The 27,636-nt window shown below is 52.3% G+C and overlaps 3 protein-coding genes across 3 annotated transcripts in view; all 3 read left to right on the forward strand.

Moving 5' to 3' along the window:
• The window catches only part of SLA-1 (MHC class I antigen 1), a 96,018-nt gene that overhangs the window by 22,706 nt on the left and 45,676 nt on the right, over positions 1–27,636 (forward strand). The window lies entirely within an intron of this gene.
• On the forward strand, positions 5,046–7,940 carry SLA-5 (MHC class I antigen 5). The gene is given in 19 exon segments (NM_001114056.1): positions 5,046–5,079; positions 5,082–5,108; positions 5,429–5,656; positions 5,659–5,697; positions 5,918–5,954; positions 5,957–5,993; positions 5,996–6,050; positions 6,053–6,128; positions 6,131–6,189; positions 6,788–6,811; positions 6,814–6,838; positions 6,841–6,902; positions 6,905–7,060; positions 7,179–7,195; positions 7,197–7,214; positions 7,217–7,289; positions 7,723–7,751; positions 7,882–7,934; positions 7,937–7,940. Coding segments are annotated over 19 exon segments (1,053 nt in total).
• On the forward strand, positions 21,221–24,661 carry LOC100515902 (HLA class I histocompatibility antigen, A-11 alpha chain-like). The gene is given in 8 exon segments (XM_021098438.1): positions 21,221–21,299; positions 21,628–21,897; positions 22,088–22,363; positions 22,993–23,268; positions 23,388–23,498; positions 23,933–23,965; positions 24,096–24,146; positions 24,298–24,661. Coding segments are annotated over 8 exon segments (1,086 nt in total). The 5' UTR covers positions 21,221–21,235; the 3' UTR covers positions 24,303–24,661.

Here is a 27,636-nt window from a genome sequence, read left to right on the forward strand (position 1 = left end):
TTTCTTATTTCACATTTTCATTTTTTTACATTAATTATTACTATTATATTTGTTTAACACTTGCACTTCTTCTTTTCAAATATGTTTTCCAGTATTCTCTATTGGGCGGTGGAATGTAGTTACTTCAAAATACTGAATTCAGGGGGTTCTTATTATAGCTCAGTAGGTCACAAACATGACTAGTATCCATGCAGATGCAGGTTTGATTCCTGGACTTGTTCAGTTGGTTAAAGATCCTGCATTGCCATGACCTGTGGTGCAGGCCACAGACCCCATTTGGGTCTCCTGTTACTGTGGTTGTGGCATAGGCCAGAGGCTGCAGCTCAGATTCCACCCCTAGCCTGGGAACTTCCATATACCGCAGGTGAGGCCCTAACAGCTAAAGTACATAAACAAAATAAAATAAAATAAAATATTGAGTTCAAGAGGGACAAAGCAGCCCTGGACATCAGGAACTGCTCTGACACCTCCAGGAGGCCTCAGCGGTGTCAGAAGCTGGGCAGGTGCTCACCACGCGGTCGGGTTGTTCTCCTGTTGGACAGAAGTCACCTCACAGAACATCAGCATCAGACCAGGACACTGACCTTGACACAGTGAAACAAAACAAGACCACGACATCATTCTAAGGCCAGATCAAGCAAGGTGGCCCTGTGACCTCACAGTGTGCCAAACTCCTCCCTTTGCAATCACAACTGGACCCTGGCTCTAGTCTGCCCTCCCTACAGGTGAGGGTCACTGAGATGCCCGGTCAGACACTTGCCCCCACCGACTGACACCAACACCCGATCTAGACTGAGCCCCTCTTCCATCCACCCTCCTCGAAATCACCCACCAAAAGCCCAAATCCTATATATGTTCTTCTTCTTCTTCTTCTTCTTCTTTTTTTTTTTTTTTTTTTGGTCTTTTTGTCTTTTTAGGGCTGCACCCACGGCATATGGAAGTTCCCAGGCGAGGGGTCTAATCGGAGCTATAGCCACTGGTCTACACCAGAGCCACAGCAACACCAGATCCGAGCTGTGTCTGCCACCTATACCAGAGCTCACGGCAACACCAGATCCTTGACCCATTGAGCAAGGCCAGGGATCGAACACACAACCTCATGATTCCCAGTCATGCTTGTTTCTGCTGCGCCACGACGGGAACTCCCAAATCCTGTATATGTTCTAACACCTTCACACTAAGACGCCCTCTGCTCCCTGAGGCAGTGTGTTCTCCCTCGCTGCATCCAGACATACACCCAACCTCTTTGCCCGCATAGTTGCTCCTGGTGGCTGCAGAACCTTGAGACATGTTACTTTTCATTTGTCAATTTTGTTACATGTCTTTGAGTTGACATGAGGGCATGGGTTTATATTGCTGTCTGTGTCTGGTTGACACAGAAAAGATTTGTGGCTTTTTATGGGTTTTCATCTTTGGGTGACCCTTAGAGACGTCTTCATTCCATGTGTAAAACATTTCATCAGGAGAGAGGGGTCCACTGGTGAAGGGAAGCAGCATTGACTGAATTCGAGGGAGGGGACCGGAGTAGCCGTCAGTAACACTACTGGGTATTCTAAGGTGGTGGATTCTGAGGTCACATCTTCTGTTTTATAATTTGACAACCATGTACAGGTCCTACAAGATATTTGATAAATGCCGTGTTCAACAAACACTTTCTGTGGGGCTAAGTGAATGAAGACTTCTGTGTCTATGCGATGTCTTCCGCTTACATTTATCAGGTTAAAGAAAACGACACCAAGAGCCCAAGGTAATATAGACAAGCGTTAGCTCCAGTGATGGGCAGATTTGAGCAGTTATGACCTTCAAGGGATAAGTCATGGTTTGGAGCAGAACCTCCTTGCCTGCCCGCTTGCATCTCTCACAAGTGTCCAACTTAATAAATGTTTCTTGCCTATCAAAAAAAAAAAAAGTCATGGTTTGGTTAATGTCTGTACACCCTAAATAGATATGTAAATAAATACTATAAATGCTTTCTAAATACTGTTATCTTTTTTTTTTTCTTTCTTTCATTTTTTTTTTTTTTAGAGCCACACCCTTGGCATAAGGAGGTTCCCAGGCTAGGGGTCAACTTGGAGCTACAGCTGCTGGCCTGCACCACAGCCACAGCAACCTGGGATCCAAGCTGTGTCTGCGACCTACACCACAGCTCATGGTAACACAGGATCCTTGACCCACTGAGCCAGGCCAGGGATCAAACCTGAAACCTCATGGTGCCTAGGTGGATTTGTTTCTGCTGTGCCTGAGTGGGAACTCCTACTCTAAATATTCTCAAAATAAATATTAATTAAACTTTCTTGGACATACTGCATTTTAAGGATATATCCAAGACTCAGACAAATCCAAATGACTTCCATATGAACATTATGTCAATATGCAGCAATCTATGAATCAGACCTTATCTTTGGGGGGAAGAACCTGAAAATTAAGAACATTCTCGATATCCACTGTCCCATATGATAGCTACAGGCCACATATGGCTACTTTAATTAAATTAAAGAAACTTAAACATACTCAGCACAAAAGCCACTTCTGAGGTGCTAAATAGCCACATGTAGCCAGTGAGCAGCTGATGACACAGACAGATATGACCAGTTCCTTCAACAGAACGGGCTGTTGGACAGGACTGCTCTTCCCGCTTTGTGGGCCTCACGTCAGATACATTAGACCCAAGAGAGAGGATTCCTCTCAGAGACTCTGTCACAGATTCCTGTCTGGGAGGTGAATGCATATGAAGCTGAGGTGGAACTAAACCAAGGCGGTGATGCGTGGGTCTGGCACCTTCAGACATAGGCTGTTCCCAGTTCCAGTGGGGAAACACCTGTCCCCCCACCTCCCTTCCCAGATGGAGGACTCTCTCTGGCATCACTTTCCAGGGGCTGAGTCCTTTCCTGGAGGAGCCCAGGGGCAGGGCCCTCAGCTGAAGCTGGGGAGGCAGGGAGTCCAGGGCAGGGAGAGGGATTCTGGGGAATGAAGAGGAGGCCAAGGCAAAGGACAGTTTGAAGACTTTTCCAGGTTTATTCAGAACAGCCGTTCTCAGAGTGTGGTCTGTGGAACCCTTGAAGTTATGGAGACCCTTTCATGAGATCCCTGAGGTGAAAACTACATTCATAGCATTACTAGGATAGCATTTGACTTTTCACTATGTTGACATTTGCTTTGAGGTACAACTTAGCAATAATGGGGACTAGGGTAGCCAACTGTAATAGTAATTATTTTCACCACAACTTACACATAGAAAAAAATAATAATAAGCAGGTTTGGTGTTTCCGTCATGGCACAGTGGAAACGAACCCGACTAGGAACCATGAGGATTCATGTTCAATCCCTGGCCTTGCTTGCTCAGTGGGTTAAGGATCTGGCGTTGTGACGAGCTATGTCTGTGATGTAGGCCGGTGGCTACAGCTCCAATTCAACCCCTAGCCTGGGAACCTCCATATGCCACAGGTGAGGCCCTAAAAACACAAAAGACAAAAGACAAAAAAAAAAAAAAAAAAGCAGGCTTGTTATAAAACGTCCTGGTCGATGCAATAAAAATTCTTATCTTACATTTATAAACCATAATGGAGAAGAATAGACATAGACACATATGTGTACAATCGAAGGACTTCACTGTCCAGCAGAAATGAACACATCGCAAATCAGCTATTTGAAATAAAATAAAATTTTTGAAATAAAGAAATCAAAATGTTTGTCTTCCGTAAATCATCTTTTTTTTTTTGTCTTTGTAGGGCCGACCCATTGTATATGCAGATCCCCAGGTTAGGGGTTGAAGAGGTTGCATCAGAGCTGTACATGCTGTCCTATACCACAGCCACAACACCACCAGATCCGAACCTCGTCTGAGACCTACACCACAGCTCATGCCATCATAGCATCCTTAACATACTGATCAAGACCAGGGATCGAACCTGCTTCCTCACAGATGCTACTCAGATGTGTTTCCACTGAACCAGGACAGGAACTCCTACATCATCCTTCTAAATCCATGTTTTAATAGTATCTTCTCTGATGTCGGGGGAAGTACATATCAAACACTCTGGCACATTCCAAAGTATCATGTCCCAAGGAAAATCATTCTGTGAGCTGACCCACCCTCTTTTTCCTGGAATACAACCTTTACTAGAAAGACTGAATGACAATGGAAGATCTATGTAACTTAGTGAAACAATGTATTATTTTTAAAAAATCTTACATTAGTACAAGAGGCAGTCAATGTGCAAAACAGGCTTATGGAGTTAATGCAACAGAATAGAAAACATTGAATGATGTTGTTTCAGGTCCACTTGGAAAATATTTGAGAAATTACCATAATGATAGCATCCAAAATTATCTGAAAAGGTTATTTAAAATACACATCTACGTTTCATAGATGTCAGTCACAAAAAGGACTCAGTGCAGAAGCAGACATAAACAACCAGTGCTCTTCTCATGAGCCAGACAGCAGAGAGACTTGCCATAGAGTAAAATGCAAAAAGCTCCACTTTGGGCACTACGGCGTTTCTTATGGGCAATAATTGTTTTCATATGAAATGCATGGATGGTTCACATTCCTCTAAAAAAATAAATTCAAATGTTAACTATTATTTCTAGTATGGAAAATAATGATTGAAGTAACACATAAAATACATATCCCTGAGGACCTAATTCGTAAAATGTATAAATATTCCTACTAAAATAGTTTGAAATCGCCGAGTACACATTCCTTGGGCCAGGTGACTCAACGGAAACAATGTGACAAAGAGCTTTCTGAGCAGAAGGAGCAGGAGCAGGAGCAGGGCCTGGCTCTCGGGGTCGCAGGCTCCAGGGCAGTATCAGGGTGGGCAAGCTCCATGTTGGAGTCCCCGTGTCCCCAGTTTCACTTCGCCATCTCCCAACCTGTGTGGGGCCCTCCTGTCCGGACACTTGTGGCACGGCCCCACTTCTCTCTCCTATTGAGTGTCTGGTTTCTGGAGACGCCAATCGGCGCCACCGCGGTTCCCGGTTCTAAACTCTGCACGTACCCTCGGCTCGACTCAGCTTCTCCCCAGACTCCGCGGCTGAGGATCATGGGGCCCCGAGCCCTCTTCCTGCTGCTGTCGGGGCCCTGGCCCTGACCGGGACTCGGGCAGGTGAGTGCGAGGTCGGGGACACGGCCACTGCGGGGAGGAGAGAGGACACCGCCCCGGGGGTCGGGGTCGGGGTGGCGGCAGGACCCACGGGGAAGGTGCGACTCAGCGGTCCAGGCCCAGACCCCACCCCCCAACCTCGCCCCGTCTGGTCCCGTCCCTCCCTTGCTTCCTGCGCCTCTGCTCGCCCCCGACTAAACCCGGGGACTTTCTCCGACCTCCAGCCCTTTCGCGCCTCCCGAGCCCCGAGCTCCCTGCCCGGTCCCTCGCACCCGGGGCCCCGCGCTGGAAGAAGGGTCGTGTCTCACCCTCCCCGCCGCCAGGTCCCCACTCCCTGAGCTATCTCTTCACCTCGGTGTCCCGGCCTGGCCGCGGGGAGCCCCGCTTCATCGCCGTCGGCTGCGTGGACGACACGCCGTTGGTGCGGTTCGACAGCGACGCCCGGAAGCCCAGGAAGGAGCCGCGGGCATGGTGGATAGAGCAGGAGGGGCCGGAGTATTGGGACGAGGAGACGCGGATCAGCAAGGACAACGCACAGACTCTCCGAGGGAACTGAACACCCTGCGTGGCTACTACAACCAGAGCGAGGCCAGTGAGCGACGCGGGCCCGGGTCCAGCTCACGACCCCCATCCCCAGGCACCGGCCGGGGTCCCCCCGACCTCCGGGTCCGAGGGTCACCCCGGCATTTCGGGACCCGCCAGGCCCCCCGACAGGCTGAGCCGGCGAGGACTTTCCCCCGGTTTCAGCTTCAGTTTAGGTTTAACCCCTGGTTGGTCGCGGCAGGGGCGTGGCTGACTCGGGGCGGGGTCAGGGTCTCACACCATCCAGAGCTTGTTTGGCTGCGACGTGGACCAGACCGGCTCCTCCTCCGCCGGTACAGACAGGACGCTACGACGGCGCGGATTACCTCGCCCTGAACGAGGACCTGCGCTCCTGGACCGCGGCGACACTGCGGCCCAGATCACCAAGCGCAAGTGGGAGACGGCCAATGTGGCGGAGCAGGAGAGGAGCTACCTGCAGGGCCGTGTGTGGAGTGGCTCCAGAAATACCTGGAGATGGGGGAGGACACGCTGCAGCGCGCAGGTATCAGGGGCGCGGGGCCTCCACCATCTCCCCTCGGGAGGGAGCTGCCTTCCCACAGGGAGAGGAAAAGGGGTCCCTGCGGGAAAGCCCCCCACTGCCTGTCCTGAGAGGAGGAGTCCACCTAGGTTCCAGCTTCTCCACAGACAGGGACTCCCAGGGCCCCCTTCCTAAAGGACATTATGAATCCTGTCTCTTTGGGGTGAAAGGGGAGACCATCCCTGAAAGAACTGCTCAGCGGTGCCCTTTGACCCTGGCCGCCATCGTGTGAACCACGACTTTCTCAAGCCTATTCTGAGCCTGAGAACAGCTCTGCATCCTTGACACCACCTTGCCTGAGTCATTCCGCCTCCACCAAAGTCAGGAACATGACTATATTCTCCCCCTTAAAGTCCTGGAGCTCCTCCTGGACTATCACCCTGAGTCTAGAACTTTCTAAGGACTAGGAGCTTTCCCAAATACCCAAGTCCAGGCTGCCTCTTGGTTTTGTGCTTCCTTTCAAACCCATTAACCTGGCCCTTCCCCCACTGGTCACATGAGGCTGCTTCAGGGGCCCAGGCAGGGGACCCACAGGGTGAATTTTCTGATTCTTCTCCCTCAGAGCCTCCAAAGACACATGTGACCCACACCCCAGCTCTGACCTGGGGGTCACCTGAGGTGCTGGGCCCTGGGCTTCTACCCTAAGGAGATCTCCCTGACCTGGCAGCGGGAGGGGCAGACCAGAGCCAGGACATGGAGCTGGTGGAGACCAGGCCCTCAGGGGATGGGACCTTCCAGAAGTGGGCGGCCCTGGTGGTGCCTCCTGGAGAGGAGCAGAGCTACACCTGCCATGTGCAGCACGAGGGCCTGCAGGAGCCCCTCACCCTGAGATGGGGTAAGGAGGGACCTGGGGGTGGAGCCTCTTCTCAGACACAGCAGAAGCCCTTCTGGAGACCTTCAGCAAGGTCAGGACTCCAGCCTGAGGAGGGCCCTCCCTTGCCCTTTGTTACCAGACCCTGCTCAGACCCCCCGTCCCCATCGTGGGCATCATGTTGGCCTGGTTCTGGTCCTGGTCGCTGGAGCCATGGTGGCTGGAGCTGTGATCTGGAGGAAGAAGCGCTCAGGTAGGGAAGGGAGGTGGGAATATGAGGGGGTTTTTTTTGTCTCAGGTGTTTCAAGTTCAGGTAGAAATTTACCTGCGTCTTTATTGGACGTGCCCTCCACACACATGTGCTGAGTCTGGGACTGAGTGTTACCACGTACCCTTTTGTGAAGCACATGTGGAAATGAAAGACAAATGTGTCCCCTGGATTCTTCCAGTTGGGGACCAGGTTCTCAGCCCTTGGAGGTGGAGGGGAGGCCCCCACTGAGGAGAGGCCTCCTGGAGGGCACTCGGTCCAGTCTCCCCCACATCTCCTTCCTTCACATTCCTGACCTGGCCTGGATTTTTGGGCAAAGTTCTGGAAAGGTCTCTGTGCTCCAGGACTAGGGTTTCCTCTAAGATCGCATGGCTCAGATTTCTTCTTGGCCTCTCACATAAATGTTATCTTCCCACAGGTGAAAAAGGAGGGAGCTACACTCAGGCTACAGCTCAGTTTGGAGGGTTGTAATCCCTGAGGCCCTGGTGGTGCAGACAGGAGGCCGTGGGGGGAGCTCACCCACCTTCTCTTGTCTTCTCTCTTGGGGGTCCTGACCCCGTCCTGCTTTTGCTCTCCCTCAGGCAGTGACAGTGCCCAGGGCTCTGATGTGCTTCTTCCAATGGATCCTAGAGGTGAGACCCTGGAGGGCCTAGATGGGGAGGGGGTTGGGGCAGAGGGGGTGCCCTGGGTGACGGGGATCTTTGAGAGGGACGTTTGAGTATGTGGGGCTGTTGAGCATGTCAGCCCTTCCTTGACTGACCTGCCTGTTTCCTGGTGATTTTCTTTCCCAGTGTGAGAGAGCTGCCTTGTAGGGACTGAGGGACACAAGATTTGTTCACGTCCCACTTTGTGACTCCAGATCCCCTGACTCTTGTTTCTGCAGCAGCATCTGAAAGTGTCTGTGTTCCTATGAGCATCATGAGAAGAGGTGGGGACCCTGGCCCAGTCCTGCCCCCCATGTCCCCTTCTCACCCTGACCTGTGTTCTCTTCCCTGATCCTCTTTCCAGTTCTCGCAAGTGGGAGATGGGGGTGGGGGCACTGGACACCATCTCCATCCTTATCTTAACTTCACTGCCCTGAGTAATGACTTCCTGTTTTCTCATTGGAAATAAAACCTCTATTGAATTTGCTTTTTCTAATCGGAGGCAGGAGGATTTGTGGGGATGATAAATGAGAGATTTCCTAAGCTTGTGAGAAGAAATAAATGGAAGGACTGAGAACCTTCCAGAATCCACATGTGTGCTGTGCTGTGTCTGTTCCGGATGGGATGTGAGGAGAGAAACATGGACGGGGCCTGTGCCCAGTGAGAGCTCAGGGCATCATGGGCTTCAGTGTGGACACTCCCAGGCTGGGTCACCTTTTCCGCTGTCCCTTTGTCCTTGTCCCTTCAGGAGAACTTTCTTCCACCAGGCCCTGTGATCTCAGGGACTGAGAAGTCCCCTGGGCCTTGTCCTGTATTCAGGAGCTTGGTTAGCAAGGGCCTCCTGTCACCAGGTAGCCTACGCTCCAGCCTGGGGCCCTTCCTTCGTCCCTTTTGTGTGTGTTTATATTTGACTTATTTAGGTTTCTTTATTATTATTATTCTAATAATGACTATTCTTTCTCATGTGTAAAGTTCAGATTCATCCTGCTCTGGATGTCCCCCATCATGGGCAGAGGCAGGAGCATTTGCTTGCCATTGTCCCCACACATCCAAGGGGTCCCTGCTCACAGGATCTCAGTGGTATCAAGAGATCCATTTTCAGCCTCATCCAGCTCTCGCCCTCCTTCCAGAGATGTTTCCTGCATGCTTCTTTCTGTCTCTTTTGTACGGAAGCAGGATCTGGAAAAAGCAATGAGGAGGGACCCAGTGGTTTTCCATCTTGACCTCACTCTTGCTGGATCTGCATCTTCTCTGCAGCCTGCCCCCTGCTCCGCCCTGAGCTCTCCTCAGCCCAGTGCTGGCTCCAATCCAAGCCCATGCATTTCGACAGCAGAGTCTGATAGACTCACAGCAGCGGGAATCTAGGGCCAGAAGCACAGGAGCATCTTTCCTGAGGAGAGAAAGAGCGCTGCATGGGGTGAGCAGAAGGACTGGTCTGGCAGGGAGGGGACATCAGCCCTTGTGAGGAAAGGACAGGCGGCCTTGATGTCACTGGGAATGGACGTTGTGCTGGAGCTGCCACCAGACAGCACGTGGCCCGAGGTCACACGAGTGAAGGTACTGTCCTAGAAGAGGGAGGGTCTGTGCACTGATCCGTCACTCAACTCTGTTCAACGGGTATTTGTTGTGCGCCAGACACAGGACACACACTTTCAGCATCTGGGAGACCTCAGGGACGTTGCCAGAGACCAAACTTGTCCGCCGTGTGGAGTCTCTGTCCTGGGGGAGGGGCAGAGTGGACACTATATGCCTCGTCAGGGAGGGACGTGTCACATCGGAGGTGGGAGGGGCCTTGGGGAAGGTGACCCTGAGTAGAAGTGTGGGGTGACAGGGTGGGGGGTGAGTGTGGGCCTTCCTGGGAGGGTGACCTCTGAGTCCAGATGGGAAGGACCCAAAGGAAATGCCCGCGAGGCTGTGTGGGGACGTTCTCTGCAGGCACGAGGACAGGAGGGGGTGTGTGTTCAGGGAGGAGCCAGGAGGCTGGCGAAGCTGCAGGAGGGAGGCGCTGGGATGAGACCCACTGTCCGGCCAGATCACATGGCCTCCGGATGCGAGGAGGGTTTTGATTTTGTCTCAGATGTGGCGTTTGTAAGATGGTTTGACCGAAGATCAGGCTGGAGTGAGTGCTCTCAAGAAGCATGGGTCTGGCTGCTGCACAGACTCAGGAGGGGAAGGCGAGCGACACCGTCAAGGAAGGAAACAGAGCAGCGTCCAGGCTGGAGGAGATGCTGCTAGTGGGGGTGAGAGCAGGGAACGGACGAGTCAGTGACTGGAGTCTCGACACGTTCTCAGGATGGATTTGCAGCATTTCCTCCTGGATCAAATCTGGGTTGTGAGCAGGGAGTCAAGAGAACACCCCAAGTTAGAGGCTGTGAGTAGGCACCCAGTGGAGCACCTTCAGAGGAAATGAGGAGGAATCTGGAAGGAGCACATCTGAGCAGGCGGCAGCACCTGCACTCAGACAGGGAAGTCATGACCATGGAAAAGGTTAGGGTTTGGAGCTAGTAAAGACCTTTAAAATCATCCAATCAGGTACAGAGATGAGGGCAAGGTCATCCATCAAGGCCACGCAGGTTGGCAGCGGCAGAAGGTGGATGCAAGGCCGGGATGCCTGACTCCCATCCAGTGTGCTTCCCATCCCGCCTGGAGGAAGGACACAGCCTGGAGAGCCCAGGAGAAGGGCTGGACCCCTCTCCTCCTGCTGCTTCTCCTCCTGCAGCTTCTCCTCCTGCTGCATATCCTCCCGCACGATGCAGGTCCCAGTGGAGCCGAAGTTTCAGGCCGCTGCAGGCTGCACTTTGTCTCAGATGTGTTTTATTCCTTGGCCTGTGCTGAGTGTAAGCTATTTGGTCATAAAGCCTCAGGCGATGGGTGACAGTACCACTAAGAAACGGGAGCCAAGTACCAGGGTTTATGTCTATATTCCCACTCCAGGCCACTGCACAAAAGGTTATTGAGAGGGAAATGAAGAATCAAGATTCACTCTCAAATAGGATTTCCCATTGTGGTGCAGCGGAAATGAATCCCCCTGGGAACCATGAGGTTTCGGGTTGGATCCCTGGCCTGGCTCAGTAGGTCAAAGATCTGGCCTTGCCATGAGCTGTGGTGTGGGTCACAGACATGGCTCGGATCTGACATGGCTGTGGCTGTGGTGTAGGCCAGTGACCGCAGCTCTGATTTGCCCCCTAGCCTGGGAATATCCATATGCCCCGGATACAGGCTGTACAAACCTGGAAGAAAGGAAGGAAAGAAGAGGAGGGGAGGGGAGGTGGGGAGGGGAGCAAGATTCAACATCGGGTATATTCCAATCTTGGAGTCCCCACTGTGGCTCAGCAGGTTAAGAGTACAACACATTGTCCGTGAGGAGGCGGGTTTGATCCCTAGTGTTGCTCAGTGGGTTAAGGATCTGGCATAGCCCTGAGTATCGGGTTAGGGCCCTGATGAGGCTTGGATCCTGTGTGGCTGTGGCTGTGGTGTGGTCAGCCCAGAACTTCCATATGCCATGGGCGCAGCCATAAGAAACCTTTTTAAAAAGGTGTCCAGTCTTGAAGAGTTCTGCATACCCTAAGTCCTGAAATGAACAGTGTGTTCCTGGGACAATGGGGTGACCGTCAGGAGAGTCCACCTCGAGAGCAGGAGCGCATGTGCTGGAGAAGGCTGCCCAGGCGGAGCCGGTGTGCACAAAGCTAAGAGCCCTACCGAGGACTCACGGTCAGTGCAAACAGCCCTGTTTGCTTCCTGGTGGCTTCTGTACCAGATCAATGCTTATTTGTAAGTAAAATCCCGGAAGACTCTCCAGGGTCTGTGTTGGGGGAGTAACTGTGCTTCAAGCAGCAGACAGGGGAAAGCCTGAGAGTCTCCACTGGAGGAAATAACAACTCAGACTTAAGACTTTTTTCTTTCTTTCTTTTTTTTTTTTTTTTTTTTTTTTTGTCTTTTTCTAGGGCCACACCTGCGACATACGGAGGTCCCCAGGCTATGGGTCCAGTTGGAGCTGTAGCCATCGGCCTACACCACAACTCACAGCAATGCCAGATCCTGAACGCACTGAGCGAGGCCAGGGATCCCGCAACCTCATGGTTCCTAGTTGGAGTCATTAACCACTGCGCCACGACGGGAACCCCCAAGCAGACTTAAAACTTTAGAAAGTCCTGATGAGTTTCTATTTCTTGGATGGGCGTGGCCATCACCCCAGAGCTGGATCAAAGCATAATAGATCTTTGTGAACCTCAGGCTGAGGCACCCTCATCACTCAGCAATGGCTTCTGCAGCAGCCACCACTGAAAGGCGACAGGCAAGACTAAAGCCCAAAGACATCTAGAAGGTCCCCTCTTCTCCTGTGGAGAAGGCAGGAAACAGGAAAAGTAGGTCAACCCCCAGTGGTCCCCTTGGAGCTGCTCTTCTGTCTCCGGTGCCAAGTGACAGGACACAGGCCACCTCACCTTCCTGAGACTCGACTTTGTGCCCTTAAAGGAGAAGTAACATCTTCTCTCTTTGCTACTTGGAGCTGTCAGGAGCCTTCAGTGTGCGCTTTGGAAAATGTAAGAACACGGATGTTTAAGCTGTTTCCATCATATCACCAATAATAATACCGACCTCTCTCATCTCGTGCAGGAGGAAACTAAGGGATCTGCCCTGAGTCTAGTGACGGGTAGAATCTGAATCTCCTTTTTCTTCTTCCTTTTCATGTTTCTTTTTTCTTTTCTGTCTTTCTTTTTTGCTTGTTTTTGGCTGCATCCCCAGCATGCAGAGGTTTCCAAGCCACGACTGAACCCACACCGCAACAGTGGCTATGTCAAATCCTTAACCCATGGAGCCACCAGGGAACTCCTGGGTCTCCTATCTTTATCTAGTGGAACCCTGACCCTCAGTCTCTTTCTCTAGCAGCGGGGGTGGTCCTGGACCAGGACCCTGCTCACTCATAGCTACTGGGACTGAGGGTGGGGAACAGCTGGCTCTGAGGGGCTCACATCTGGGGCCGCCTGCTCACCCTAAGAGACCAACCCCTATGTGCTGGGTCTGGACGGCTGCTCCCCTGGGACCTGCTGCTGCATGGTGGCCCCTCCTACTGCAGAGCCTGTGCCCTGGGGATGGTTCCAGAGTCACCTGGAAGAGCGGGAAGGATCTTCCACTGCCAGGAGCAGGGGATCTGGGCGGTAGGGTCACCAGGGGACGGGACTGAGCTCTCACACCCCCAAAACCAAAGGGACTCGGGATGAAAATTCCCAGATGGTAGAGGTGGCCATTAAATATCAGGAAGCGGTATTGCATTTTGTTGCTGGGAGATGTCATTTTTATTATTAATGATATTATTGAAACAGTATATTGTCTAACACTGGAGCAGAGGTGCCCAGTCTCTGCCCTGCCCTCTGATGACTTCCTCCCTGCCTGTGTGTTCATATGGTTTTCACACCCGAGCCAATATCTCAAGGAGATCATTTGTTTCCTATGCTGTTCATGAGACATGTTCTGAAGATCGACACGCAGCAGAAGAGGACTCGGCATTTTCAATACTGGGAGTTGAGATCCCAGCCTGGGCCAGCTGTCCTGGGGGGCGGGGAGGAAGTCTGACTGATGGGAAGCAGCTGTGTGTCCTCCACGCTCCTCCTGGGGCAGGTCCTTCTCTCCTTTAGACCCACTGGCCACTGGAGTCATAGTCATTCAAGAACTTTTCCCGGAAATGATTTTTTGTGTTGGTTTGCTTGCTTTTTGGAACCACACTCGTGGCACATGGAAGTTCCCAGGCTAGGGGTCAAACCAGAGCTACAGCGGCCAGCCCGCATCACAGCCACAGTGACAGCGTATACAAGTCACCTCTGCAATCTACACCACAGCTCAGGGCAATGCCAGATGCTTAACCCGTTGACCGAGGCCAGGGATCAAACCTGCATTCTCATGAATGTTAGTCAGGTTCCTTACCACCGAGCTACAACGGGAACTCCCAAATGATATTTTAAAAGAGGCACAGGGAGTTTCCTTTGTGTCCCAGGGAAACAAATCCGACTAGCTTCCATGATTATGCGGATACCTTCCTGCCCTGGATCAGTGGGTAAGGGATCCGGTGATGCCGTGAGCTGCAGGGCAGTTCGGAGAAGGGGCTCCCATCTGGCGTTGCTAGTGGCTCTGGCTCTGATTTCAACCCCTGGCCTGGGAACTTCATTATCCCAAAGGTGAGGCCCTAAAAAAGGGGGGAAAAAAAAGAGGCACGCGATCACTCTAGAGGGGGCTGTCCCTCCTCCCTTGGGTTACCTGTCCTGGCCCAGGAAGAACAGGTCCATGGAGAGAGGGGCCAAGGTTTGTGCCACAATCACACACAGATCTGCCCACAGACCACAGCCGGGGAAGTACAGCCTCTTGCCTGAGTCACCACTGCCTCTGTCATCCAGCCTGAGTGTCTTGTTTGGTCCTAGGTTCCTCCAAAAGCTATACCTAACTAGTTCCCCTGCACGGACTTTCCCCAGCTGTACCCTGGGCATTGGCAGGGTAGGGGGCTGCCTACCTATAGATTAAATGAAATTCAACCTGAATCTTAAAGGCCAATAAAAATGCTAGAGGTTTTGTTTTGATTTGTTTTTTTAATCATTGAGCTGATTCTCCAATCCAAGTGCAAAGGCAAAAGATTTGAAGAGTAAAAATAATTGTGTGAAAAGAGGAAGCATCTTGGGGGAAGCCCACTACCTGATTTCAAGTCTTGCAGTGAAGCTCCAGGACCCAGAACAAAGTGGTGTCAGATAAGGGTGATCGGCTCAATGGAAGAGAAGAAAGTGTGTGTAATCAGAACTCACCGAATTGGCTCAGGAAAAAGAAGTCAAGGTCATTGAGCAGGGAAAGAATAATCTTTTCCACCAATGATGTTGACACAAATAGACACAAGCAAGAGAATGAAACCATCGGTGCAGTGGTTCCCACTGTCTCAGAAAACAGAGACCGCGTCCAAGCAGCCCAGGGCTGTGAGCTGAGGATGGACTCAGATGAGGCCGTGACATCCTGGTGCCCAGAGTGGGACCTGGAGACCTGGGAAGCAGGCCCGGGGCTGTGTCCTCCAGGGCTGCACAAGCCTGGCTCTCCCTCCCTGATTCTCCCTGCACCCCAGCTTTTGTTGGGCGGTAAGGGGAGGAGGGGGAGCTCTCGTTGGAGAAAAGAGGAATTCCTCCCCTCCCCTCCTCTCTCTCCTTTATGGTTTTGCCCTTTCTTCTGTGGGTGTGTGTGTGAGTTTTACAGAAGAGTACCCCAAACTGAAGTAGAGTTTATCAGCCAGTCATAGCGGGAACACCTGTATGCATCCAGCAGAAAAATAGAGCCCCCAGACCAGGAGCCCCAGTGCCCACCCAGACCCCATCCCTCCCTGCACAGGTGGCCCCTACGCTGACCCCTCCCCTCCCCTCTGGCTTCCTTCCCCTCCCCTCCGCTCCACCTTCCCTAATGTCACTGTTCCCTCCTTTTCCTCACGTCTTCAGAGTCTCCCCATCTCCATAAGCCATCACCCTGGGGGGGGCCACTCCTGCTCCTTCTCCCCCACTTCCACCCCATCCTAGGATGGAGACTCCAGAGTGGATTCCCTGGAGGAAGAGCCTCCTGCCCTGGAAGCAGCGGCAGGAACAAGTGAACCTTGGGGTTTAAGGCTGCATTCCAGGAGGCTACAGGCCCTCAGTATGTGTGTGGGCTCCACCCTGGACCTGGGAACCAGCTGTTAGGGCTGGAGATCTGCTCTTCCCTGAGGCCAAAGTCCTGGGTCATTTAACGGGGAGGAAAAGGTCTGTGTCAGCGTGTGTTTGGGGAAACAGTTCAGGCTCTGAACTTGACACTGCTTGGGGCTCCCCTTTGGGGGCACAGCCCTGTCCCTCTGCTGGGAGCCCAAGGAGACCCTGGGCAGGTCCCTGGTAAGGAGGTCAAAGGGGAGCTCAGGTCTCCTGTCATCAGCCCTGTGGCCACACGGGGGCGCCACGGCTCTGCTCTCTCCTACTCTGCCTGGGGAAGGATAGGATGGGCTGAGGCCTGAGTCCCACAGAGATGGCTGCCCTGGAGGCTGGGCAGCAGTGGGGGAGTGAAGGTGCTTTCTGAGCAGCTCTAGGGGGTGGGGCAGGGACTGGAGGAGAGGAGCGCTCTGGAGCCCGGGCCTGTCTCCGAAGGTTCCCTCTTTGCTCCCCAAACCTCCCCACTCCAGCTCCTTTATGCAAACACCCTGGGAAACTAAAACCAGATAATCCTTTTCTCAACACCCTGTTCCTTTCTCAGGGACATTTTTAAATAACACTTTTTAAAATGAGAGTAGTGTGAGATTTACAAAACCATTGCAAAGTTGTTACAGGGCTTCTCTCTAGGCCATATTCAGTTCCCCGTGGTAGACAACTTATATGACCATCAGGCATTTTTCACAACTAATGAGGCCATATTGGTACATTATTACTGAACTCCGTTCTTTATTTGGACTTCATTCGTTTCCTTTTTCTTCTTTATCTTTTTATTTCTGTATGTTTTTGCTTTTGAGGGCCGCACCTGTGGCATATGGTGGTTCCCAGGTAGGAGGTGGAATGGCAGCTGCAGCTCCCAGCCTACACCACAGCCACAGCAACGACAGAGCTGAGCTGCATCTTCTACCCACACCACATCCAAGGCATCTCCTGATCCTTAACCCACGCAGTGAGGCCATGGACACTAGTTGGCTTTGGAACCTGCTGAGCCACCACAGGCACTCCAGTTTTTCCTTTCTCTGATCAAGGATCCTCTGATCAAGGATCCCACCCGAGACACCACATTACATTAAGTCCCAATCGTGTCCCCTTCGGGCTCCTCTGGCTGGGACAGCCTCTCAGACGTCCCTCCTTTGTTGATGACCTTGATGTTCGGAGGAGTCCTGCTCCCGGATATTGTAGAATGTCTCTCAATGTGAGTTGGTCGACGGGGCCAGAGGGTCTGGGGGAAGAGGACACGGAGATGAAGGGACCATCTCCCCACATCAAGGGTGTTTACCCTCCACTTGAGAAGGACCCATACGCTCACCTGGCACGTGGCTAAGGTGTGTTCCCAGGTCTCTCCGTGTGAACTTTCATTCTTACTTCCCCCCTTTCCACACTCCAGTCCTTAGAAGGAAGTCCCTAAGTGCAGCCCACACTTAAGGGCCCCTCTGCTCTCACCGTTTGTGCACAGGGTTCTGTGCAAATATGTCTTCAGAGGAGCTGGAGAAGGACCCGTGCGCTCAGCAGGCTGGGTGCTGAGTCCCTGTGCAGTTTCCCGAGAACCTGCTGACCGTCACCCAGTGGTCTGCTGCTTCGTATTCCTGCCCCGGGGATGAGGGTTCTGCTGCTCCACATCCTGCTCAGCACCTGCTCAACTGTCCCCAGTTCTTGGACTCTAGCTCTTCTAACAGGTGGGTGATGGGGCCTCTCTGTTGTGATTTGCATTTCCGAAGAACATAAGATGGCATGTGTCTTTCATACCCATTCCCATTGACGGATCTTATTAAGGAGATTTCTGGGAGCTTCCATTGTGGCTCAGAGGGTTCAGAACCAACTGGGATCCAGGAGGATCTAGGTTTGATCCCCAGCCTTCCTAAGCAGGTTAAGGATCCCGTGTTGCTCTGGGCTGTGGTGTAGGTTGCAGAAGAGGCTTGGATCTGGCATGGCTGTGACTGTGATGCAAGCCGGCAGCTGCAGCTCCGATTCGACCCCTAGCCTGGGAACCTCCGCATGCCCCGCATGGGGCCCTAAGTAGAAAAAAAAATCAAACGGAACTAAATAAATCAAAATAAAATCCTCCCATAAACATCCACCAGGCTAAGTCCAGTATCCTTCCCACTCCCGCTCCATTTCTATGACTCTTGTTCCTGAGTCCATTCTCTCACCTCCCTGTTGTCTTTTATGTTCAGCTAATGGACAAAGGCACAGAGTCTGAAAACTACAATACCTTTACGAGACTCACTATCACGAGGGATGTCCCCATCTCCCATCCCCCCATCTCTTGAATCTCCGAGATGAGCTCTTTTGGTTCTTTCAGCTGATTCTCTAATTGCTTCTCTGAGCCTTTAAAACCAAGCCTATAATGCTCTTTCTGGGTTTCTTAGTTCCATGTCACACCTTTGCTTCACAGGTTCTTCTTCCACACACGACTCTCATCCGAATATAAGTATAATTTATAATGATCACTCTTCAATGTAGTGATTCTCATTAGCTCCATGTGCAATGTTTGAATTCTTAGGAGGATGGAAATGCAAGTCTCAACTGAGTGTTTAGCAGACTATGGTTTCTTTTTCAAATGGATTTCTCAATTTTCCCGGAAATGCACAGCATCTTAGCATTGTTGTGAAACCAGTCCCAAACTTTCCCCGAGTCTCGTCTTGCTGAGTATCTTCGAGCAAGTCTGATCTTCCAGCAACGTCATCTCCCTGCACAGCCTCTCCCAAGGCCCTCAGTGCTGCCACACGGGACGGGTCCCCGCACACCTGGGGCAGGGCTGACGGCCCGGGTCTCCTTCGCCTCGTCCTGGGCAGCCCTCTGCCTCCCTTGTTCTGGCTCCACTGTGGCCTGCATCCCACGTCTCCCTGTCCGTGGTTTTCTCCATCAATTCCCCCCACTTTGCCAACAGTCTCCTGAAGAAAGGGATCAGCACAAGTAAAACCCGGGAACTCTGCCATCCTTAGGCCACCCTAGGACTTCCACGGTGACACCTACAGAGCTCTGTGTTGGAAACACCTATTTCTGCCTTGGGATTCGGAAACCATCGCTTCCATGTCTTCTAGCCTCCAGGACCATGGTTTTTGCCTCTTGAAGTTCACGAGGTCGCTTCCACTGTCTTTCTGAGATTTCACTGCCATGTGTCTGGCTGGGGGTCTGTCTTCATCTCCTGCGGTAAGAATTTGGTCAGGCCATTCAGGATGTAAATTTTTGTCTGTAAATCTGACAAGTTGTCTTGAAATTGAACTTTTCATCATTTCCTCCTTCCCATTAGTTTTGAAACTTGTATTGCCAAATGGTTGGAATCTCTTGAGTGACAGACGGATATTTTTATCAGTCTTCTCTCCTTCTTGTGATGACTTTGCCTTGCCTATGACTGAGAGCAGGCCCGTAACCTTCCAATCCATCTATTGGATTACTCCTTTCTATGACATCATTTCTAAGTTCCAATAGCTTTCTCTTGTTCTATGTTTGTATATGATTGTATAGAATTCTCTTTTTGTTTCATTTGCTATGTATCTTTTCTGTCTTTCAGATATTATCGATAAGAGTGGTAGGAAACGTTATCTACTCTCATGATATCATGAATTTTTTTCCCATAGCACTTGGCTCTGTTTTGACTTACACTTAGCATTTTTTTTTTTTTTTTGGCCCTTCCTGAGCAAAGTTCCCAGGCCAAGGATTGAACCCGTGCCACAGCAATGGCCTGAGCAGCTGCAATGAAAGGCCAGATCCTTAACAGGCTGGGCCACCAGGGCACTCCAAGTTACCCTTATCCTTGTCATCTTTGTCTCACCACAGGGCCTGTCTCACATCACCAGGGTCCTGACTGCTGTTCTTCATTTCATCACCAGTGTCTCCAGATCTGGAGTCAAGGGGACCTGGAAATATCCACTCCTTAAACCCAGAGTCTCCCTTCCCCCATCTGCCCAAGGGATCACATGTTCCGTGCCTCATGGGTTTGGGCTGAGGAATATATTTGACCACGATGTCAATTACATGGCATGATTGCCTGGAACACAAAGTGTTCCCCTGTTCATACTTATTAACATCATAGTGATTAAATCATTTTGATTATTTCCATTCTTTATAAAGCCCCATTAAAAAAACATCCTTGATATATATATTTTTGTCTTTTTAGGGCTGCACCCATGGCATATGGAGGTTCCCAGGCTAGGGGTCGAATTGGGGCTGTCGCTGCCAGCCTACACCACAGTCACAGCAACTCAGGATCCGAGCCACATCTTTGACCTACACCACAGCTCACGACAATGCTGGATCCTTAACCCACGGAGCAAGCCCTAGGATCAAACCTCCATCTCATTGATGCTAGTCAGATTCATTTCCACTGAGCCATGGCGGGAACTCCTTGAATATATATTTTTGAGACCAGGTTTAACTGTCTTCTTGGCATGAATTTCTAAAAGAAATTTATGTGTCAATATGTAAATATATTGAAATAATTGATACATGTTGCAAAAGTCCCCTTTAAACGTTTTGTACCAGTTTTCAATCCCATCACAGTTTATGCCCGTATATTCTCCCTAGATTCCTGTCAATGCTCTCCTCTTTACTTTCAACTTTGTCAGGATGATACGTTTTAATTCATTTCCATTTCTGATTCCACATTTTCATTTTTGTTTACATGTATTCTTACAAATGTATTTGTTCGACACTTTCGTTTCTTCTTTTCCAATTTGTTTTCTAAAATTCTTTTTTGTTGTTGTTGTTTTCTAAGGCCACACCTGTGGCATATAGAGGTTCCCAGGCTAGAGGTCGAATTGGAGCTGTAGCTGCCAGCCTACACCACAGCCACAGCAACACAGGATCCGAGCCTCGTCTGCGACCTGCACCACAGCTCAGGGCAACACTGGATCCTTAACCCACTGAGCAAGGCCAGGGATGGAACCCGCCACCTCATAGATGTCAGTCACAAAACGGACTCAGTGCAGAAGCAGACATAAACATCCAGTGCTCTTCTCATGAGCCAGACAGCAGAGAGACTTGCCATAGAGTAAAATGTAAAAAGCTCCACTTTGGGCACTACGGCGTTTCTTATGGGCAATAATTGTTTTCATATGAAATGCATGGATGGTTCATATTCCTCTAAAAAATAAATTCAAATGTTAACTATTATTTCTAGTATGGAAAATATCAATTGAAGTAACGACATAAACATATCCTTGAGGTCCTCACTAATTAATAAAATGTATAAATATGACGACTAAAAGGTTTGGAAATCGCTGGGTACACAGCCTCTGGGCCAGGTGGCTCACGGAGACACTGTGACCAAGAGCTTTCTGAGCAGAAGGAGCAGGAGCAGGGCAGAGTCCCAGGGCCCCAGCAGGGCGTGGCTCTCGGGGTCTCAGGTTCCAGGGCGGCGTCTGGGAGGAGAGGCTCCGTGGTGGGGAGTCCCCGTGTCCACAGTTTCACTTCTCCGTCTCCCAACCTGTGTGGGGCCGTCCTGCCCGGACACTCGTGACGCGGCCCCACTTCTCTCTCCTACTGCGTGTCCGGTTTCCAGCGAAGCCAATCGGCACCACCGCGGTTCCCGGTTCTAAACTCTCCAACCACTCGCCTCGACTCCGCTTCTCCCCAGACAAAGAGGCTAAGGATCATGGGGCCTGGAGCCCTTGTCCTGCTGCTGTCCGGGGCCCTGGCCCTGACCGGGACCTGGGCGGGTGAGTGCGCGGTCAGGGGACAAGGCCTCTACCGAGAGGAGCGAGGGCACCGCCCTGGGGGTCGGGGTCGGGGTCGGGGTGGCGGCAGGACCCACGGGGAAGGTGCGACTCAGCTGTCCCGGCACAGACCCCCCACCTCACCCCGTCCCTTCCTGTCCCTCCTTTGCTTCCTGCGCCTCTGCTCGCCCCCCCCCCCCGCCCCCGAAACCCGGAGGCCTCTCCGACCTCCACCCTTTTTCCGTCTCTCCCGCCCGGTCCGGACCCCACCACCTCGCACCCGGGCCTCACGCCGAGAGGAGGGTCGTGTCTCACCCCTCCCCGCCCCCAGGTCCCCACTCCCTAAGCTATTTTTTCACCGCCGTGTCCCGGCCCGACCGCGGGGAGCCCCGTTTCATCGCCGTCGGCTACGTGAACGACACGCAGTTCGTGCGGTTCGACAGCGACGCCCCGAATCCGCGGATGGAGCCGCGGGCGCCGTGGATGGAGCAGGAGGGGCAGGACTGTTGGGATCAGCAGACGCGGAATGTCAAGGAAGAGGCACAGATTTACCGAGGGAACCTGCGCGGCGCTCTCGGCTACTACAACCAGAGCGTGGCCGGTGAGCGATGCGGGCCCGGGTCCAGCTCACAACCCCCATCCCCATCCCCAGGGACAGGCCGGGGTCACCCCGACCCGCGGGCCCCCGACCGGGAAGGAGCCGGTGGGGACTTTCCCCGGTTTCGTTTTCAGTTTAAGTTGAACCCCTGGTTGGTCGCGGCGGGGGCGTGGCTGACTCGGGGCGGGGTCAGGGTCTCACACCCTCCAGACCAAGTAGGGCTGCGACGTGGGACCAGACGGGCTCCTCCTCCTCTGGTACAGACAGGACGCCTACGGCGGCCCTGATTACGTCGCCCTGAACGAGGACCTGCGCTCCTGGACCGCGGCGGACACGGCGGCTCAGATCGCCAAGCGCAAGTGGGAGGCGGCCAATGTGGCAGAGCAGGAGAGGAGCTACCTGCAGGGCCGGTGTGTGGAGTGGCTCCGCAGATACGTGGAGATGGCAAAGGACACGCTGCAGCACGCAGGTATCAGGGGCCGCGGGGCCTCCACCATCTCCCCTCGGGAGGGAGCTGCCTTCGCACAAGGAGAGGAAAAGGGGGTCCCTGCGGGAAAGCCCCCCACTGCCTGTCCTGAGAGGGAGGAGTCCACCTAGGTTCCCAGCTTCTCCACAAGACAGGGACTCCCCAGGGCCCCACTTCTCTACAGGACAATTATGAATCCTGTCTCTTTGGGGGTGAAGAGAGAAGACGATCCGTGAAAGGACTGCTCAGCGGTGCCCTTTGACCCTGGCCGCCATCCTATGAACCACGACTTTCTCAAGCCTGTTCTGAGCCGGCAGAGAGCTTTGCATCCTGGACACCACCTTGCCTGAGTCATTCCGCCTCCACCAACGTCAGGAACATGACTCTGTATTCTCCCTCCTACCTTTCAGCTCTCAAAGTGACTCTAGAACTAGAATCAGCATTCATCCAGACTCTACAATTTTCCAAGTACTAGGAGCTATTCCCAGATACCCAAGTCCAGGCTGGTGTCTGGCTTTTGTGCTTCCTTTCAAACCCATTGTCCTGGCCCTTCCCCCACTGGTCACATGAGGCTGCTTCAGGGGCCCAGGCAGGGGCCCCAAGGGGTGAATTTTCTGATTCTTCTTCCTCAGACCCTCCAAAGACACATGTGACCCGCCACCCCAGCTCTGACCTCGGGGTCACCTTGAGGTGCTGGGCCCTGGGCTTCTACCCTAAGGAGATCTCCCTGACCTGGCAGCGGGAGGGCCAGGACCAGAGCCAGGACTTGGAGCTGGTGGAGACCAGGCCCTCAGGGGATGGGACCTTCCAGAAGTGGGCGGCCCTGGTGGTGCCTCCTGGAGAGGAGCAGAGCTACACCTGCCATGTGCAGCACGAGGGCCTGCAGGAGCCCCTCACCCTGAGATGGGGTAAGGAGGGCCCTGGGGGCGGAGCCTCTTCTCAGACACAGCAGAAGCCCTTCTGGAGACCTTCAGCAAGGTCAGGACTCCAGCCTGAGGAGGGCCCTCACCTTGCCCTTTGTTCCCAGACCCTGCTCAGCCCCCCGTCCCCATGGTGGGCATCACTGTTGGCCTGGTTCTTGTCCTGGTCGCTGGAGCCATGGTGGCTGGAGTTGTGATCTGGAGGAAGAAGTGCTCAGGTAGGGAAGGGAGCAGGGATCTGAGTGTCCTTGTGTCACGGGGGTTTCAAGCCCAGGTGGAAATTTGTTCTGCCTTGTTCCTGGGACGTCCCCTCCACACACATGTGCTGAGTCTGGGGCTGAGTGCCAACACGTACCCTTTTGTGAAGCACATGTGGAAATGAAAGACAAAGGTTTTCCCAGGATAATTCCAGTTGGCATCTAGTTTCTCAGCATTTGAAGGTCAGAGGGGAAGGACCCCACTGAAGAGAGGCCTCCAGGAGGGCCGTTGATCCAAACTCCCCAACATTTCCTTCCTGCTTACTCCTGGTCCTTTTCTGGATTTTTTGTCAAAGTTCTGGAACCTTCTTTTTGATCCAGAATTAGGGTTTCCTCTGGCATCTCATAACTCACACTACTCCCCCAGCCTCTCACATGATGTCTTCTTCCCACAGGTGAAAAAGGTGGGAGCTACACTCGAGCTGCAGGTCAGTGTGGAGGGCTGTGATGCCTGAGGCCCTGGTGGTGCAGACAGGAGGCCGTGGGGGGAGCTCACCCACCTTCTCTTGTCTTCTCTCTTGGGGGTCCTGACCCCGTCCTGCTTTTGCTCTCCCTCAGGCAGTGACAGTGCCCAGGGCTCTGATGTGTTTCTTCCAATGGATCCGAGATGTGAGGGCCTAGATGGGGGAAGGGGTTGGGGCAGAGGGGGTGCCCTGGGTGATGGGGATCTTCTAGGGGGAGGTTTGAGCATGTGGGGCTGTTGAGCATGTCAGCCCTTCCTTGACTGACCTGCCTGTTTCCTGGTGATTTTCTTTCCCAGTGTGAGACAGCTGCCTTGTGGGGACTGAGTGACACAAGATTTGTTCACGTCCCACTTTGTGACTTCAGATCCCCTGACTCCTATTTCTGCAGCTGCATCTGAATGTGTCTGTGTTCCTATGCGCATCATGAGAGGAGGTGGGGACACTGGCCCAGCCCTGTCCCCCACGTCCCCTCCTCACCCTGACCTGTGTTCTCTTCCCTGATCCACTTTTCAGCTCCAGCAGGTGGGGGCTGGAAGATCTAAGTTGATCCCCTCAGTCCCCACCTCTGGTCCCCAAGCCCCTGTGTAATCCTGACTTTTGGGGCATCCGCTGGCCCTAGTGACTCACTTGGAACAAACACAATAGGGGATGTTTGGAAAAGTCTATATTGGGATCTCTGGTCGGGGATGGGGGAGGAGATACAAGGGACCTGGGGTCAGTCGTCTCAGGGTGGATGGTCCAGGCCAGGCTGGGGAGCAGAGATTCCTGAAGGGTCCCCGTGACAGGTGACACTGCAGCCCTTTCCTACCCAAGGGGTTCCTCCTCTAGGTCTCAGCCTCCACAGCCCCTGCCGTCGGACAGGAGGAGGAGGAGAGACCAGCAGCAGAGACTCCCATCCTGCCTGGAATGTCCAGGGAACCGTGGGTAGAAAGGACGGGAAGGGAAGGGGAGAGTCCCGGTGACCCCAACACTCCGAGGGAAGCCCCAGGGCTGGAAAGAAGAGGAGGGTGACAGGTTCCAGGCTCCCTGTGCCGCCCCCTCTGGCCCAGCTCTCTTTCTCAACTCACACTAAGGTCCCGGAGCCCACAGTGGTGACCCTGTAAATACCTCTGGGCCCATCTCCAGAACAGCCCACCCTGGCCGCACATCCTGGGAAATCCTGTCCTCCCGGCATGTGTGAACTCAGAGGCTGCAGCAGAAACCCGCATACCACTGGTCTCCCAGGACGGAAGCTGGTGTGCGTCCCACGTCAGTAGGGCAGGCAGCTCCAGGGCTGCTGGGGTGGCTCTGCACCGCAAGAGAGTCCAGGCATCCAGGTCCCTGTGACCGTCCCTCCCTGCTGTCTCTGGGGTGGTGCCCTTATTAGGATGACCCAAGGTTCCCAAGGCCATGTTCATGGACCATGAGCAACCAGGCAGAGCAGGGGAGGAGGCAAAGTCACGTGGCATGTGCTTGGGTGGCCAAATGCATCATCAATAAGCAGGAGTATTTTGTTTGTTTGTCTGTTCATTTTTAGGGCCCCACGCATGGCATATGGAGGTTGCCAGGCTATGGGTCGAATCGGAGCTGTAGCTGCTGGCCTTCTCCACAGCCACAGCAACACCAGATCCGAGCCACATTTGCAACCTATACCACAGCTCATGGCAACACCAGATCCCTAACCCACTGAGCAAGGCCAGGGATGGAACCCACAACCTCATGGTTCCTAGTCGGATCCGTTTCCGCTGTGCCACGATGGGAACTCCTAAGCGGTCTTATCTTGAAAGGAACTTTTTTTCTGAACAGTAGTTCTCAACAGTGGGCATCGTATATACAGTCCACCGTGTTGTAAACAGATGTGCTGTCACCTAGGCTTTGTTGTTCCATTTCTAGAGCATAGGCAGGGCGGCTATAATATCCATCTTAACGGCCCTAGGGTTTTCTGAATGGCAAATGAGCATTGGCTTCAATTTCAGGTGCTAGTTGCCTAAAAGGAGCTTCCCATAGTTAAACTTGTGGTTTCAAAACATGCTGGGAAATGTTCGCTGATGGTTCCGTTGTGAAAGAACGGTTTGTTGCAAACAATATGGCCAAGCACTACAAGATTCCCGTATCCTCCATCTGTATCTGTCAATACCAGCAGATACACGCTGATTTCGGACGTTGTACGTTCAGATCCTCATTGAGGCAGGGACAGAGCAATTGGCAGCCAGATTTTCCTTTCTTTCTCTTTTGTTTCTTTTCTGTGGCCACACCTGTGACATATGGAAGTTCCCATGCCAGGAGTGGAATTAGAGCTGCAGCTGAGGCCTGTGCCACAGCCATAGCAACTCTGGATCCCAGCCGCATCTGCCACCTCTGCTCCAGCTTGCAGCCATGTCGGAGCCTTAACCCAATGAGCAAGGCCAGGGATCCAACCCGCAACCTCACGGAGACAACCTTGGCTCTTTAACCCGCTGATCCACGACGGGAACGCCACAGCCAGATCTTTTCTAGGTGGTGAGGGCCCAAAGGTTTTGACTAATATGTTCTATTACAGTTCAGGCCACATTTGACTTATGGGACCAAAGGTAGCAAGTTTTGTGGGTTAAGGATATAGATAGAGGATGTTCCAATAATTTTGGTTAGAAATAGACATGAAATGAAATGCAGATTCTTACTAAAGAACAGGGTCAGAATTTAGGAAGATAACAACTTGATGAAGACTGAATCACGACCCTTCCTCTTTAGAATATTTTTTAAGTCAATGATTAATGTTAGGGAAATACATTATCAAGTGGGTAGGTGGATGACTAGACAAACAAATCAGAAAAAAGAAATTATGCTTGGAGTTTCCATCGCGGCCCAGTGGTTAACGAATCCGCCTAGGAACCATGAGGTTGCGGGTTGGATCCCTGGCCTTGTGCAGTGGGTTAAGGATCTGGCGGTGCCGTGAGCTGTGGTGTAGCTGGCAGATGTGGCCCGGATCCTGAGATGCCGTGGCTGTGGCATAGGCTGGCAGCTACAGCTCCGATTAGGCCCCTAGCCTGGGAACCTCCGTATGCCGAAGGAAGCGGCCCTAGGAAAGGCAAAAAGACAAAAAAGACAGAAATTATGTTCGATGCTGCAACCACAGTCACCAGTAGATCTGAGTCAACTGCCTATTTCAAAAGTGCCAACACTCCAGTCTTCAAAAAATATATCAAAAGGCCATGTGCTCCTGTTGTATGTATTTGGTGAAGACTTTCGGTCTTATATTGGCTTGTACGGGTTCCCTGCAGAAAAAAAATAAATGTTTTTGCTGTGTACATTTCTCATTGAGCAAAGACTTGCTCCTTTGCAACAGAAGCTGGAACGGGTGTGCCAGTGAACCTAACACTGACGTGATCATTACCAAGGCAATGGGTGCGTTTCCATTGTTTGTGTGACAATAATAAAAGTTTACATGAACCTTTCATCATGATGTTTACCTGTCGCACCTGAAAATGTTGAGCCATTTTCTGTCAAACTCATAGTAGCAGGTCAATTTCTGGCCTTGTCGAAACCATTTAAAGCTTAAGAAATACCATTCTGTTTTGTTTTCTGATTTCAAGTGTGCAGGGTGCGTTGGAGAATGAAGACACAACACACCCAAACTTGTGGATGCCATGAAACCAGCACTAAGAGGGAAACTGAGA

Source organism: Sus scrofa, chromosome 7 (genome assembly GCF_000003025.6).
Source record: "Sus scrofa isolate TJ Tabasco breed Duroc chromosome 7, Sscrofa11.1, whole genome shotgun sequence".
Taxonomy (NCBI): domain Eukaryota; kingdom Metazoa; phylum Chordata; class Mammalia; order Artiodactyla; family Suidae; genus Sus; species Sus scrofa.